This window comes from Onychomys torridus, chromosome 9 (genome assembly GCF_903995425.1).
Source record: "Onychomys torridus chromosome 9, mOncTor1.1, whole genome shotgun sequence".
In the NCBI taxonomy this organism is placed as follows: Eukaryota; Metazoa; Chordata; class Mammalia; order Rodentia; family Cricetidae; genus Onychomys; species Onychomys torridus.
Window position 1 is genome coordinate 37,500,921 of NC_050451.1, and position 12,705 is coordinate 37,513,625.

The 12,705-nt window shown below is 42.7% G+C and overlaps 1 protein-coding gene across 2 annotated transcripts in view; it reads right to left on the reverse strand.

The window, feature by feature from the left end:
* Positions 1 to 272: 272 nt before the first annotated feature.
* The window catches only part of Wdhd1 (WD repeat and HMG-box DNA binding protein 1), a 43,869-nt gene continuing 31,436 nt past the window's right edge, over positions 273 to 12,705 (reverse strand). The window contains exons 16-25 of one of the 2 annotated variants that reach the window (XM_036198473.1): positions 11,061 to 11,175; positions 10,310 to 10,441; positions 7,688 to 7,905; positions 7,474 to 7,589; positions 7,110 to 7,163; positions 5,686 to 5,729; positions 5,215 to 5,385; positions 4,921 to 5,048; positions 3,010 to 3,148; positions 273 to 1,101 (exon numbers count right to left, since the gene is read on the reverse strand). In XM_036198473.1, coding sequence (XP_036054366.1) covers positions 910 to 1,101; positions 3,010 to 3,148; positions 4,921 to 5,048; positions 5,215 to 5,385; positions 5,686 to 5,729; positions 7,110 to 7,163; positions 7,474 to 7,589; positions 7,688 to 7,905; positions 10,310 to 10,441; positions 11,061 to 11,175 — 1,309 coding nt within the window. In that variant the 3' untranslated portion in view covers positions 273 to 909. The remainder of the gene's footprint in view (positions 1,102 to 3,009; positions 3,149 to 4,920; positions 5,049 to 5,214; positions 5,386 to 5,685; positions 5,730 to 7,109; positions 7,164 to 7,473; positions 7,590 to 7,687; positions 7,906 to 10,309; positions 10,442 to 11,060; positions 11,176 to 12,705) is intronic. The other variant, XM_036198475.1, reaches the window with a different exon arrangement.

The window sequence follows — 12,705 nt, forward strand, 5'->3', positions numbered from 1 at the left end:
CTAACCTGCACTCCACATCCGCATCCCCCGAAATGCACTGTGCCTGTTTAAGAGCTGTTAGACACTTCCGCTCCTCTAACTGTCTTATCACGCTTTCAAAGACTCACTCTGCAAAACACTGCTGCTGCTGATAAGAAGGGCATCACCCAGCAGCATGGATGCTTACACAGCCACAACCTCTAAGTAAGGCCTCCACTTTCTCTACCATGCAAATGGTGTAGCAGAACGTGGGACATGGAAAGTCGATGTTAAACACCGTATCAAGACAAATATGCAAACGAGAAAGTTTTATTTATTGAAAAGACCCAGGCTGTATAAACACAACAGAAAGCCAGAGATGAAAAAAGTTCCCAGACACACAAAATAACATATCTCATTTACAGGATTATTTACACTTTGGGGCCCATATTTAAAGCCACAGTCCTGAGGGAAAGTTGACAAGAAAGTAGTCTATAATAACTCACTTGGGAAGCTGATGGCCGTGGTACCTTCTACTACGAAACATAAACGGAGGGAGGAAACCTTAGAAGGTACTACAAAGTGCAGAGGTCTTAAGACTGAGCTTTTAATGATTTTTAAAGGTCAGAAACAGTAAAAATGATGGTGTCCCCGGTAGTAACTGTAATCCTGACACTTCTGTCTGGGGAAGGCAAGTAATCTGCACAGACAGTTCTTACCTTGTGTTTCTGATGCAGCAAATTGCTACTCCATCTTTTTGGCTTCTGTAGCACTAAGGATGGAACCCAGGGCCTTGTGCATGCCAGTCAAGCACTCCACCAACAAGCTGCACCCCCGCCACTACACTGTCTCTAAACACACGGGAGTATAATAATAGGTTCCCTAAGACCAAAACAAGTCCAGGATCCATCAAAAGTTAGAGCCAAGTTTCAATATTTCCCAACTCTTCCTTCATTCCTGCTTAAATGCAAAAGCCGACAGTTTCTGGTTGGTGGAAAGATCTAACGCTTTTTGCTTTTTAGACAGATCCAGATTCTCCTTCGCTGCTTCTTCCGGGTTTTCTGGTTCACAGATCTCACGTTTTCGCTTCTTCTCTTCAGCTCCATCGCTGGCAATCTCTTCCTTGGCCTTGTTGGTCCATACCTTTGTAAAACAGTGGGTAAAGAGATTTTATGCATGAAGGAAAATTAGGATGAAAATGGTCTATTTACTTCCATGGGTATGTCCTTGTATATAGAACAGTAATTAGCACTAGAATTTTTAGGTTTATCATTAAAGGTTCTAATTGTTGACAGATTTAGATTTCTTATTTTTTGGAAGAAAATATTTGTTAACTAACCATCTGAACAAGGGGTAGATAGCCATAATATTTAAGCAACTTTCTAAACAATAGCAAAACTCTAACAATCAGGTTAAGAGCACACAATAGATTCTAAGCAGATATCTCAAGATACACACAAATGGCCAACGGGCACACGGAAAGGCTCAGCCTGTCTCATCACTAGGGTTCAAATCACAACTCACTAAGGTAATGTCCACATGGGTGTGGCACTGAACACTTATAATTCTGGACACTTGGGAGGCCACTAAGACAGGACTGTCAAGAATTCAAGGGCAGTCTGGGCTAATTAATTAGATCTCCTCTTAACAAACAACCAACAACCATATGTACTTGGGGGTGGGGAGCAAAGAAATGCACTTTCCTTGAGCACTAAGGATGAACATGGTGTGTATACACATAGGCAAATACACATGCATGCACTTTTTTTAAAAAAAGATTTATTTATTTATTATGTATACAGTGTTCTGCCTACATGCATGCTTGCAGGCCAGAAGAGAGCACCAGATCTCATTACAGATGGTTGTGAGCCACCATGTAGTTGCTGGGAATTGAACTCAGGACCTTTGGAAGAACAAGCAGTGCTCTTAACCTCTAAGCCATCTCTCCAGCCCCGCATGTACTTTTTAAATTAAAACAAAACATAATCAGCAACTAGGCTCAACACTATAATCTCAGTACATGGGGGTACATGGGGGGGGGGGGGCCAGAGGCAGGAGGACTGCCCAGAGTGTGAGGCAAGCCTTACTCACATAGTGAGTTCCAGGCCAGTCAGGGCTATAGAGCAATGTCCTGGCACAAAACCAAGTAATCTCCAAAGCCATGGGAATTGGGATTATAATAATCCCCAAAGCCATGGAATTATAATCCCCATAATCATGGGATGAAAATGTAGTTCAGTGGGAGAATGCTTACCTAACATTCACAAAGCCCTACATTGTAAACACAGAAAAACAAAATTCCCCCAAATTACAAAACAAAAACCACAATCACAAATTTTGTTAAGTCTCTCCCTCTTTTGTGACAAATTCATTCATGTCAACTTATACAGAAAAACAAAAAATGCTAAGAAGGTTCTAAATGCAGCTGGAACAGTTGTTTTCTAGCTTCTGGATCATGCAATACCTATCGTTCATAAAGCCCAATTCATCAAAGCCAGTGTCTACACCAAGGGTGTCCACACCAAGGGGTGCCTATACTGTAAACTGCCTCTCTGAGGAAGTAAAGTCTGAGGTTTAAATTAGCACACCACCCACATTCCTTCATCCCTAAACACAACAGAGGAGAGCCAGCTCCCAGCCTAATTTTTGTGTGAAAGTTGGACCAAAGCGCCAAGGTTTTCCAACAAAAGGAATTATTCTCATGTAAGTAGATAGCATTAATTTTTTTCTGCTTTCATGGACTTGAAAAGAGTAGTTTAAAGTTTAAATTAATTTTTGCTTACTAATCCTTTTGTTTTCAGCTCATAACTAAAGCATCCCTTTGGGGGAGTAGTCCCTCAAAGGACACACATTTACACAGGTAGCTTTTAAAGTGATCCATGAGTACTCAGTAACAACTACGAGTCCACTTGTCAAAAATTCACCCACATCTAATTTCCTCTTCACCAAGGCTTTTTTGATGTATTCAATTTTCCAACAAAAAAGGCACATAAAAGAACTTTGAAAGCCGGGAAACCCACCGAGGTCTCTTCTCAGCACGGTGATCCTTACCTTCCTTTCTTCGGCGGACAATGCTCGGAATCGAATCATCCCCTCTTTTATTATGTCCGCTTCATCTGAAAAGTCAGGATTGTCACACAGAATATGACTTCTATTCTCTTCCAGCCACCTCTGGAACCCAGTCTTCGGCCTGGGGTAATAAGTACATGAAAAAATTATGTGAAATATACTATTTAAAAGGTCACATGATCTTTGAAATTAGTAACCAACCACTGGCCTTTCAAGACTCATATAAAGTAGGGAGGCACAACCCTACTAGTTAACAATATCCAGATTACTTTCAAGAGCCTGGGCGCTGCAGGGTCTGTGGCGACACACTGTGTACCCCAGTAAAGCTTACCTGGGGATCAGAGGACAGAGCCTGCCACTAAATTAGACATAGAGGTTAGGCAGTGGTGGCACACACTTTTAATGCAGATGGATCTCTGTGAGTTCAAGGCCACCCTGGGCGACATGAGAGAAACAGGACCAGGCAGCAGTGACACACACCTTTAATCCCAGGAAGTGCTATGGCAGGGCAGAGGAAGGGATATAAGGCGTGAGGAAACAGGAACGCACTTTCTTGAGGCTGAGGATTTCGTAGAGGTAAGCTAGTGGCTGTTCTGCTCCTCTGATCTTTCAGCTTTCACCCCAATATCTGGCTCTGGGTTTTTACTGTAAGACCTTTTAAGATTCGCGTTCCAAGGGTCTGTGAGCTGGAATCCATTGCAGGGTAATCCAGGAGGACCACTTACTTTACATCTGTCGGCGTAGAAACATGAACTCTGCATTTTCAGCTCTGTGTGTTTATAGGTTCAAAGTCTCTCTGAGCCCGTCTGGCCTGAGAACCCCCAGCTGTCATTCATAGGCTCATCATTTAGCAGAGCAGCTATGTGAACTCTGCTGACTTCCCAGCCCTCCCCCCTCCCCCCTTTCCACTTCACTCTGCTGACCTGGGTTCTCCCTGCACCATCATTAGGAAAGCGTGGCCAAAGCACCTTGCACATTTGACTGGATCCTATCACACCTCTGCACAGACTGTTTAGGTCTACGGAAGGTTTAATGGAAATGTCTCAGTTTCTGAGCACTTGCTGCCAGGCATCCTAAATGCTTTATGTGTATTACCTTATAGCAAAACCCTATGGTTTGGAAATAACACAACTGATAAACCAGGCAACTGAGACTCAGAGAGATCAGGGAACAAGAGTGGGACCCGAGACTGAACAGTTATGCAGTCTGACCCCAGAATCCCCATGTTTAGTCCACCTGCAGTCTACATTGCCTTTCACTATACTGAAGCTGAATAGATTCTAAATAGCCTAAATGATAAAGGTATTTACAATTTAAATCTTATTTATTTATTTTTTTAAGAGTCTTTTTTGGTTTTTTGAGACAGGGTTTCTTTGTAGCTTTGGAGCCTGTCCTGGACTAGCTCTGTAGACCAGGCTGGCCTCGAACTCACAGAGATCCACCTGCCTCTGCCTCCCGAGTGCTGGGATTAAAGGTGTGCACCACCACCACCCGGCTAAAATCTTATTTATTTTTTTTTAAAGATTTATTTATTTATTATCTATACAATATTCATCCTGCATATTGCCTGCAGGCCAGAAGAGGGCACCAGATCTCATTATAGATGGTTGTGAGCCACCATGTGATTGCTGGGAATTGAACTCAGGACCTCTGGAAGAGCAGCCACTGCTCTTAACCTCTGAGCCACCTCACCAGCCCTAAAATCTTATTTTTAATTAATTAATTTTGAAGCAAAGTCTCATTATGTAGCTATGGCTGTCCAGGAACTTGCTTTTTAGACCTGCTGGCCTAGAACTCACAGAGATCTGCTTGCCTCTGCCTCTCAAGTGCTGGGATTAAAGGGATAAGCTACCACACCTGGCTGGGACACTCTGTCTTCAAATTTCTCTGTACCTTTGGTTTTCCGAGTTTTGAGGGCATATAGCTGGAGTTTCAGATGATGAACTTTTAGGATGTTCTTTTACTTCCTCTGTCTTGTCAGCCTGTGAAGTTCTTTTCTGGAAATAGGATGCTGCAGATGCCTACGAAAACAAACGGTTGTGTGAGTCTGGGGACAAACATGCAGACATTTTAAAAGGGGATTCTGGGGCTAAACCAGGATGGAACACACTCCCTAGCCACACAGAGACAGGCCACAGGCACCCCATCTACCCCAGCACAGAGGGCACAAGGCCACTGAAGCAGTACCTGCTTAGCCTTTGGCTTGGGAATGAGAGGCTTTATAACTGGAGACTTTTCGTTATTTCCTGCTCGATTAAGAGGGCTGGACTTCCTGGAGGATTTGTTCATATTGTCCAAAATATTAGTTGAGCGTGCTGAATTCATTGACACAGCGGGTTCTTTGGAATTAACTAGCACCTGAAGAGAAAAGAGCATATTATATTTGAAGAAGAAAACATCCTCACTGTAGCATCCTTTTTGAAAATGAAGTCATGGAGTACAACCCAAATTGAGACTGAAGCATATTCTCTCAAATACTACACCCCCAAAGACAAACAGGGAGAACCTCTCAAAATCATCCGAACTCAGTACTCAGAACTGAGGAACTCTTAGATGGGAATGACCTCTGTGATCTGTCTTTGATCCCTCAGAGTCTAAGGAGGTCATTTGGAAATATCTTTTAGTGACATCATTCAAACAGAAAACAACACTGGTTACCTTGAAGGGGTTTACCCGTCCTTGGCTGCTAGAGAAAACTGCACCTATACAAGAAGAGAACTCTCAATAGTGGTTTTGGTTTTTTAAAAGAAAACTTCTGACTTTTGCAATACTAAATAGAATATTTTAGTCTGTATTATATGAAAACAAAGGTATTGTGCAACTTTTTTTTTTTTTTGAGACAGTTTCACTAAGTTGGTGTGACTGGCCAGGAACTACTATGTAAATAAACTAGGCTGGCCTCAAACTTACAGCGATCTCCACTGCCTCTGCCTCTCTAGTGCTAGTATTAAAGGTGTGCGCTGCCACACCCGGCCCCCACGTAACTTTAAAACAATTAACAAATACAGATTACCTCTTTCCTTCTTCTGATACAAACTAATGTTAGATGGGAACTGTCCCAATTTGATGTTATGAAACACACCAGTGTGTAGACCCCTTATCTCTGGTGACCATGCAACATGGTGTTAAGGTGAGTTATCCCTCGAATGTGGACACCCACGCCCACCTATCAAGAAAACAACCTTCTGATGCCTCCCGTCTTCTGACATTTACCCCCTTTCATTTGCCTCTCTCAAAAACACTCTTTAAACCTCCAACTACCACCTTCTCTTACAACCCTAGCAAATGTTTTCAAAGCCACTGACGTGACTGCCGTCACTTCCTCCTTGCCCGTACGTCTCTCCATACAATGGTATAAGGTCCAGCCTTCCAACACTATGGCTAACGCCCCCAACCCATTTCTCTGTAATCAAATACTTAAATGCTGGAAATTCCCAACTGAGGCTCCTGTTTCTTCTTGCTTTAAAAACTCTCTAGTGTGTGCTCACTTGTGGCCAAGGAATAAACTGCTCTATTTATGCCAATGGTTTTAAATTTATTTCAAGAGCTTTTGAAGCAAATGCCTAACTATATGACCTGCTAAGCTAATGGTATCCCCTATAAACCTGTTTGCTTTTCTCTAGTGTTTCTGATGCTACACTGCTCTTCCCCTGGAACCATCTTCCACCTTAGGAACACCTCAACAACACTCCCTTTTCTTTCTGCTCTAGCCCGAGCTGAACTATTCGGTCTCACTTGGATAGTCTTATGCCCATTCCTCCTCAGTATCATGTGTGGTTATGGTCTGCTTAGGACCTACAGCAGCCTCTGCTCAGAACTTACCAGCCTCCTGTGATTTTGAACAGTCTAGAAAATCTTTACCATTTGCCTGCTGTCTATCTCTCTGAGGCCCTCCTATATTCTCCTGCAGGCTTCACACATACTGTTTCCTCTGCCCTCGCTCCCATCCACTACTCCCTTGCTGGCTATTTCATCTCCAGTGTCTGCTGTCAGCATTCCACGAGAACATCGTCTGGTACCTATCCCCTTCTGACAGGATTACGGCCACTGTTATATGCTCCAAGTTTACATACATTTCTCACCTGATTTGAGAGCTGGCATATCAGGGGAATTTGCACTTTGGAATAAGTTCTGCCCTATAATTAAAACCATACAATATAAGAGAGGAAAATGAAGTCATCCTTGATATTTAACATCTAGATAGCTGCGATACTTTGAAAAAATATGGGAATTCAATTTCTCTCAGCCAGCCAAACTGGAAAAGTAATTCGATAGCTTTCATCTCTTATCTATTTATTTATTTAATTTGCCTCTGCTGAGGATGGCACTTTGTAGACAATTCTGCAGTCAGTTCGCTCTACCTGGAACATTGGTTGCCAGCACGGCATGGCAAGCACCACCACCTGCTGAGCCTCCCCATCTTTCATTACTTGAAAACTGTCTCACCGTGGTTGTGTGACTCCAGTTTTTCTTTTGGAACAGTCTCTTCTCTGTCCTCAGTGTCTTCTTCAACTTTACTTCTGGCCCGTGGCTGACTCCATTCTGTAGTGGTGTGGCTGTAACTGATGGATAGCAGTATTATTCCATAAGGAACAAATGCAAGACCCATTTCATATTCCGGACAGTGAAGGAAAATTCAAATAGCTGTTGTTCTTTTTACCCAGCATTCAGTTTTCTTCTGAAATCCTCTTCTTCCTCTTCCTCTGTCTGGGTTTCTGCCAATTCAGCTGCCTTTTCTGCAGCGAGTTCACTAAGTTTTTGAGCCAATATTAATTTCCGAGAGCGAGAAGCGTATTTAACGGCTAAGTTGACAGCATTTTGAGTCATTAGACTGGCAAGTTCCACACATCGAAATTCTCGTTCCAATTTACAAGAAAGCTAATCAGGGAAAATCAAAATCAAATCATGTTAAGTCAAACTTAAAAAAACAAAAACCCCACAGGATTAGCAAAACCAAAAACAGTCTCTGGGTGAACTATCTCACTGCTTCTACAATGCACATTGTTACATCTGCAAAATTGAAAAGTATCTTACATTAATGGTGGGCTGGCTTGACCAGCAGTAGTTCTTAGTGACTTAAATGAGTAAAATGGCACATTTATAAACAGTAGCTCAGACTCAATGGGACATGACATATTTCAGATGTTAAGTGCATGAAAAGGCAGCCGTTCCAAATTCAAATGTAGTTCTCTTCAACTTTTCTCCAGCTACCACCAATCACAATAGGGCAGGAAATTTTTGTTTTGTTTTGTTTTTCAAGACGGTTTCTCTGTGTAGCTTTGTATCTTTCCTGGAACTCGCTCTGGAGACCAGGCTGGCCTGGAACTCACAGAGATCCGCCTGCCTCTGCCTCCTGAGTTCTGGGATTAAAGGCGTGTGTCACCACCGTCTGGCAAGGGTAGGAAATTTTAAAACGTGAATTAAAACAAAAACTAGTTATTACTTTGCTCAGAACTGGCAAACAAATGCTATTAAGTGAATTTGGATGGGAGAAGTAAACATTCTTAAAATTTCATGTACGCCTATGACCTTCAGCTACCAGAAATAGCTCTACAACTTGTAAATTAACACTGCATTTATTATGTCTATAGCAGAAAACGAAGGGTGTTGTGGGCAGGAGGGATGGCTCAGTGGTTAGGAAGGAAGGGGTCCAGAGGCCTAAGCATGGCAAACATGGCTCTGGCAGGCCCTGCCCTTTTCCCTCCCTCCTCCTCGTTAAACCATAGATCACATTCCTGAAGCTGGCCACCAAGGTCTAGTCCCTTGTTTGGCCACTCCCTCCTCCTGAGGCTGACACCAAGGTCCAGCTATCAAAGTACTGCAGTCCAGCAATCAAAAGCCGCCTTTTGATTTGGCTCACCTAATTATCATGCCCAGTCAAAATAAGCCAACTCATCCTAACATGGGGGTTCCCTTTTTTCCTTAATACACTGCCATCTGACTATGGGCCGTGTCTGTCTCTGTCTCTTCTCTACCCAGAGGCAGTCCTTTGTCCTCTGGGGCAAACATCCCTTCCCCCTCCCTGTTCCCTTCCTTCTCCCTCATCCTGTGTCTCCTGTCATTGTCTCTTATTCCCTGCCCTTTGACCCTCTGGGGCAATTAAATCTCTTGGTGATGAGAACTTGGTCTTGAGGTGTCCTGTGTCGATTCTAGTCCTTTCCCGGGACACATGCTGCTCCTGAAGAGGGCTTGGGTTATGTTCCCCACACCCCCACACTGGCCTTAACTCTCTGGAACTCCAGTTCCAGAGGGCCCAGCACCATCTTCTGGACTTTGTGACCACCAGGCACTCACATGGCACATATACACACATGCAGGCAAATGCTCATGCACATCAAGTAAAAATAAAAATTAAAAAGGAAGAGGAGGAGGAACAACAACATTCTCTTAATACATCTTAGAAAATACAGGTTCTTTTTGGTTTGAATTTTGAAAATTCAGCACATGATAACTCAAGCTGAAAATGAGTCCTTGACACCAGAGGTCTTGGAACTCACGGTGCAGGAGCACTTTGTAATTGCACACCTGACCTCTGAGCGTGAAGCTCTCTCTACACATGCACCAGAGGCTCCTTGAGACTGCTGGTATGACAAGTCCAATCAGGAGGAACTCTGACTCAGAGGGCAGTGTGGATCCTGCAGGAGCTAGAACAAACTGACAGTCACTTCCCTCCAAGGTCAACAGTGCACATCCATTGGAGAAGACATGGGGTTACACTCCTTTCAATAAACAAACCTGAAATGAGATCCCGCTCCAAAAATAAATGTAGTGAAGACCCCCAGGCACCAGACCTGGCCACTGGTTAGACCAAAGGCTGGAAAATCCAAATGCCCAAGGACATTTCTGAAACTGTCTAACCCTGGAGATCTAGAACAGTCCACACCTAAACTCTGTGGTGTACACAAGCAGGAGTCACAATGGCTCTCAGACTTGTAAGTCACCTGGAGCAGTGGGTGGGCACAGCTCTGGGACAGCTTACTCTCCACCTATGGCCTTAGCTACAGGAAATATTGCAAATATTTTAACATCAAGAGGGAGATAGAAATTTTAAGAGAAAAGATAAAATCTATAAACCCTAGATGGCTCCAGCACCACATCTGCCTGCATGCCTCCATGCTCCCTGTCATGACCATAGACAGAACCTCTGAAACTGTAAGCGAGCCACCACAATTAAATGTTTTCTAATAAGAGTTGCCATGGTCATGGTGAATTTTCATAGCAAGATAAACCCAAACTAGACAGAGAATAATTAACTTTTCATTTTTCAGCATATTTTACTCACCGCAAGCATTTTCATCAGAAGTTCCTGCTGCTCTTTTACCGCCTGATTTTTAGTGCCCTCCTCATAACCATAACCATTTTGAGCCAAGTAATCAAGGTAGTTGTGAAACAAGACTGAATGCCAAAATTGTTCCTGCAAAATGGATCAAAGTACATAAAACCTTTACCATCCCCTTAATATCCCTCAAGTGTTAGGTACGTCTTACAATACCAGCTTTAAACTATTTTCTGAAACCCTCCTTTCTATATAAGCTTATTTTACAATTCTAATTTCAATGTGATATTATAGCTCGGCCTTACATTCCAGTCTTTTAAAAAAGGTGTCTATGTGTGTATTTGTATAATATTTTTTATCTCTTATATTAGTCTTCAGAGAACTCAGTAAACTAGTCCTGTAGATGACTTGCTTCCTAATAGAATAACTAACTGCAAGGTTTCAAATGTCTTTTAGGACAACAGGGCTAGGTCCAGAGTAGGATGAGTTTATGGTCAGAGCAGCAAGCTTACCTGACCCTACCATGAAAGGCCTAACCCTGGTAAGGCCCTCCCAGCCATAACCACTTCCTTTGCAGTGAGCCCTGGAAGCTGTGACAGTGACCACATCAAGTGGCCTTGGGATCACAATCAGTGCCCTACTGCATTTAATTTAATCACTGTGTAGTAATACTCAACACTGGCCGCTGTGATGACTTCAAATCTTCTGTGTCATAGGTACTTACTATCGAATTTATAGTATTAAGACATCTGCATACCTCCATCTGGCCTTTCTCTGTCCCAGTCTGACAATAAGGAAGCTTAAAGGATAATATGGCCACGGCGGGACGTGGAAGGGTGGGAGGGAACCGAGACCCTTTACAAGGGATGCACCTGTCAGTGAAGAAAAAAGTCCCATCTTAAAGTCTTTCTATAGGATGACAAAAACTGCTAAAATAAAAACTTTTCATGAATTAGGAACTATCAACAGTAATGCTATTCTAATAGGCCCATGGATTTCAAATGTTTTATAACCACTCCTAGTATTATTATTAAATGCCCACCAGAGAAATTAAGAAACAGCCACACTCACAAATACTATTCACATGATACATGCCCCTTTGTCATGAAATGTGAACCTCTTCTTTATTGTTTGACAATATGAGCGGGGCATGGCAGCACACCTTTAATCCCAGCACTCAGGAGACAGAGCCAGCCAGATCTCTGTGAATTCAAGGCCAGCCTGGCCTACAAAGCCAGAGTTCAGGACAGCCAGAGCTGCAACACAGAGAAACCCTATCTTAAGAAACTAAAAAACCAACCAACCACAACAACAACCACAAAAACCACAAACATGTTTTTAAAGTTCTAATTTCTTTTGAGCATACAATCTTATTTTCTTTCTTCTCTTTTATGGTTTTATAGAGATCAAAGCACAGAGTGTGAGACAGGAGTGTGAGCACTTCAAACATGAAAAACCTGTTGTGGAAACTGCCATGCACTTAGTCACAAGGACCAGCCTGCCACTTGGTTGAATGAAAAAGGCAGAATGTGTGCATTCACGGAGGACAAGGACACACATACATGCCACTAACAAGCAGGAAGAACATTCTATCTGTAAAATGACCATTTGACCTTCCCAACTCAAAGACTTTATTGATTTCATCACAAAGAAAAAAAGATACAATTAGGATTTTATTAAAAGTCACTTTCAAGCTATTGTACATCACAGCAGGACACTGATCATATTCTTATTTTCTTAGCTTTAAAGGCTTGAACCAAAGACTTTTCCCTCATGGAGGAATTGAGGCAGGTGTGTGTGTGGGGGGGTACATTTGACTGCTAATTTAGTAGAGCTTGTCTATTATGAACATGTTTCTTATAAACCACGTTTAAACTATTTGGAGTAGGAAATGTGAAAGGGTGAGCTACGTTACTAAGGAGACAAAGCTACTTCAACTGCCTTTCAAACTGATCCCAGAATCTGTTCTGTTATTGTATTAAAGGGAGATTATTATTATATTAAAGTCAAGCTGCAGAAAACACTGTGGCCAGTGTGCAGATTACCCCTCTGTAGTAGGCAAGCTTTACACTATCCTCTGGACTGGCCAGACTCTCTTCTGTTCCAGGGGCCTTTGTCACACCTCTTTATAGCACACATTCGGGAACATGACTGTACGAGCCTACCTCTTCCAGGCAGAACTTGATTTGTGTAGTATAGTACGTACAGCCAGGACTATAACAAACACTTGTTAAATGAACACAATTAGAAAAACGAATCTGGGCCAGCAAGATGACTTGGTGGGTAAAGGTGTTTGCTGACGAGATTGATGGCCTGAGTTCCATACTCTTAGGAACCATGGGCCAAGGAGATAAACCACTCCCACAAACTGTCCTCTTCCCTCTACGTGTACAACACGGCAT